The sequence below is a fragment of the Neltuma alba genome, unplaced genomic scaffold, assembly GCF_004799145.2.
Source record: "Neltuma alba isolate B1F8T4 unplaced genomic scaffold, ASM479914v2 tig00003559_pilon, whole genome shotgun sequence".
Lineage (NCBI taxonomy): Eukaryota > Viridiplantae > Streptophyta > Magnoliopsida > Fabales > Fabaceae > Neltuma > Neltuma alba.
The window spans coordinates 85,012-88,220 of record NW_021633333.1 but is presented as its reverse complement, the minus strand read 5'-3'; the positions used below and the strand labels follow the sequence as shown (position 1 = coordinate 88,220).

General features: G+C 39.1%; 1 protein-coding gene across 1 annotated transcript; it reads right to left on the bottom strand.

Annotated features, from left to right (window-relative positions):
* Positions 1–869: 869 nt before the first annotated feature.
* Positions 870–2,793, bottom strand: LOC114741891 (LEAF RUST 10 DISEASE-RESISTANCE LOCUS RECEPTOR-LIKE PROTEIN KINASE-like 1.2). The gene is made up of 4 exons (XM_028930144.1): positions 2,720–2,793; positions 2,554–2,651; positions 1,939–2,190; positions 870–1,849 (listed from the first exon to the last, which is right to left on the bottom strand). Exons 1-4 carry the CDS (start codon positions 2,791–2,793, stop codon positions 870–872), a joined length of 1,404 nt encoding a protein of 467 aa, XP_028785977.1.
* Positions 2,794–3,209: the final 416 nt, after the last annotated feature.

Below are 3,209 nucleotides of genomic sequence, written 5' to 3'. Positions count from 1 at the left end.
AGTTTCACCATTTAAATTAGAAATTTCCTATCCGTGACTTTTAAAAAATTTTAGAAGAACTTGTACAGAATTCACTCCCTAGCCGTCAGAGCAAACACCCACCAATGACGGCAGCTCAACCGGTGGGAAAGCGACTGGTAACAGAGGGAAGGATGGAAATTTTCTTTCAATTAATCAATGGGCATTTTGGTCAAGATATCATTCTTTTTTTCCTTTTTGCTGAGAAGGAAGGTTTTGAAACATAATATACTAATTATAATGTATTATAGTAATAAATTAGATAATATAATCAACATTACATAAATTAGTAACTACGTAAGCCATATTCAATCTTACATGAAGTAATGTATGGACAATACATCTATATCTTCCATGAATTTCGTTAGGCATTTATACTTTTCATTTTTAGCCTAATTAAGGGAATATCAAAGATCATTTCACATTTATTTTTATTTTTTTATATAAAATTAAAATTTCATTGTTTTTTAATGATACATCAAACAAATGTTCTATAATCATTGTTCTATTACACTAAATTGCTTATGATATTCTTTGAAGCAAACAGGCACTAAGAGAGATTTTACGTTCGTGAAATGTGACTGGAATGAGATGAAAGGAAAGTCTATATAGCCAGAAGCATGATACTTACAAAGGAGGGGTGAACTCATTGCGACGTCTTCATATATAATACGAGTATTCAACAATCGTCAACAACAATTGGTTCAAATAGTAAAAAATCAACTCATAATTCACATATAATTGTCCTAGTTTTGATGAGTCTTGAGACCCAACTAATTACTTAACTGAACGTGTGTGTGTGTATATATTCAAAAAAGAACAATCGCATGCCCAAAACTTCTTATTAAAAATTAAACGCTAAACAGCTTTGCTTGATCAAATTTTCCATTTGCCCATTTCTGGATCATGTCCTTTGGAGAAGATGCTGACTTGAACAACTTTCCCTGATCAAAGCTTATTGAAGTCACTGCTCGTGCTTGTATATCTGCTTTATTCTTTAAAACTTCACCTCCATCTCCGTCTTTCACTGCATCCTCTTCTTCTTTACCACCTTCGATTTTCCTCAAAACCTCTAAAACCTCATCAATGGAAGGCCTCATCTCCTTATCTATCTGCAAACACTGAAATGCCAATTCTCCCATTGCAACCACCTTCTTCATCACCTCACCATCCTTCTCAATCCCCAAACATGGATCCACCAGCTCCACAAATTCATTCCTCTGAATTTTCCTAACTGCAAGCCCCGCCAATGTAATCTCATCTTTGTTCCTTCTCATATCAACTGCTGGCATTGAAGATATCAGCTCCATAAGCACAACCCCAAAACTATACACATCACTTTTATCGGTCAGCCTAAAGCAATAGTAATATTCTGGATCAAGATAGCCTGGTGTTCCTTGTGGAGCCGTAGAAACATGCGAGACATCATTTGGGAACAACCTAGAAAGTCCAAAATCTGCAACCTTAACACAGAAGTTCTTGTCAAGGAGAATGTTGTTGGTTTTGACGTCACGATGGATGATGCCGGAAGCATGAAGGTAAGCCAAAGCACTGGCAGTTTCTATGGCGATTTTGATTCGAACAGGCCAAGTCAGCAACGCAGGATTTGCAAAGCTGCCACGTAGGTGACTGGCAAGGGTGCCATTTGGGATGTATTCGTAGACAAGAAGGAGCTCACGGCTCTGACGCGAAGTGCAGCCATAGAGACAGACAAGATTTTTGTGACGCAGGCGAGTGAGGATCTCAACTTCAGTCATAAACTGTTCCACTCGCTTGTAGTTGTGGTTGAATAGGTGTTTCACTGCAACTTCACGCCCATCTTGAAGCTTCCCTTTAAGTGAAATAGCTTAAAAGTTCAAAAACTTTATGAAGTAAAATACAAGATTATGGGAAAGAAATGAGAGTGATTGGTCAGATTACCATAGAAAACAGAGCCGAACCCTCCGTCTCCCAGTTTGTTGGAAGGGTCAAAGTTATTGGTTGCGCCTTGAAGCTCCGTGTAGGAGAAGATTGGGACTCCAAAGAAGAGTCTGCCACTGTCTGGGTCTGCATCACTTGGGTATTGATTTGATGATCGGAATCTGACATGGGACACAGCATTCTGTTTGTGCTTGTAGAGTCCGAAACAGAGCAGCAAAGCTAACAACAGAATGCCTAATCCTGCTCCAAAACCTGATCAAGCGTCAAGTCCTTGAGAATTTTCACTTAATTCACCGAAAGATTATCTTTATGTGAATACAGTAAAAACGAAGTAAAATTACCTATTAGCAATCCATGCTTCCAGCATGTCTTTTATGTTGATCTTCTGTCTCAGCTTGATCTTTTCCTACAATTTAGAGAAGCAGCTATGAAATGGACCAATCCAGTCTCGGGAGTTCATTAGATTATCCCCCAAAAAAAAAAAGGAAAAAAAAAAAAGAATAAGTCGAGCTTATTTGATTAGTTGACTGGCATACAAAGGACCTAGTAAAAAATTCTCGTGTTACTTTTTAGACCCAAGAAATTCTCATATTCTGTACTATATGTTATGCATACCTTTAAATTTGAGACAATAAAATCCTCCGGTGCTGTTGAGCCGGCATAAGCCTTTCTCAAAATGACGACATTGATCACAAGCAGGAGAAAGCTGAACACTGATGCGGAATTCAGAAGCTATGAATGTAAATGGATCAGCAGAGAAAGCCCGCGTGTTTACTGGAACCTGAACCCTTGGACATGCTGCCAAAGAAGATGGAGGATCATCTTCATCTTGCGTGCTGAAGAAGATGGTCTCATTCTTACTCTGACCACATCCTGTATAGTTCAAGAATTGCTTTGGAAGCCTGTAAGGGAGCGAACTATTACATTTGTACATGATCATACTTGACCACATATGAAAGGAACCCAAGGGCGAGCTTGGAGGAAGAGTAACATTGCAGCACAAGGCATCACAACTATCATTTACCAAACGCTTCTGCAAATCTGCGTCTCTAACAAAAACTGCAGTATTGAAACCGTCTACTCCCCTCACCTGAAGGTTGTTTTTTCCTAATTGCACAGTTTTGTCATCGTTGGGGTGTTCACAGCCATGAATCGCCAACATTCCACAGTCTTTGCGTTGTGGAGTGGTTAAAGGGAACGAGAGATTGCCCAGACTCCCACATTCAAAGAAAGGTGGGCAATCTCCAGTAGCTGAGGATAGAAGAAGCACA

What these genes read in the sequence shown, in the direction of transcription:
- LOC114741891 (XM_028930144.1), bottom strand. Translation starts at nt 2,793, where the DNA reads ATGAGACCATCTTCTTCAGCACGCAAGATGAAGATGATCCTCCATCTT. An exon ending in CAGCATGTCCAAGGGTTCAG is followed by an intron (nt 2,652 to 2,719) that starts GTTCCAGTAAAC and finishes ATTCCGCATCAG; the next exon opens with TGTTCAGCTTTCTCCTGCTT. An exon ending in GTTCGGCTCTGTTTTCTATG is followed by an intron (nt 1,850 to 1,938) that starts GTAATCTGACCA and finishes TTTCACTTAAAG; the next exon opens with GGAAGCTTCAAGATGGGCGT.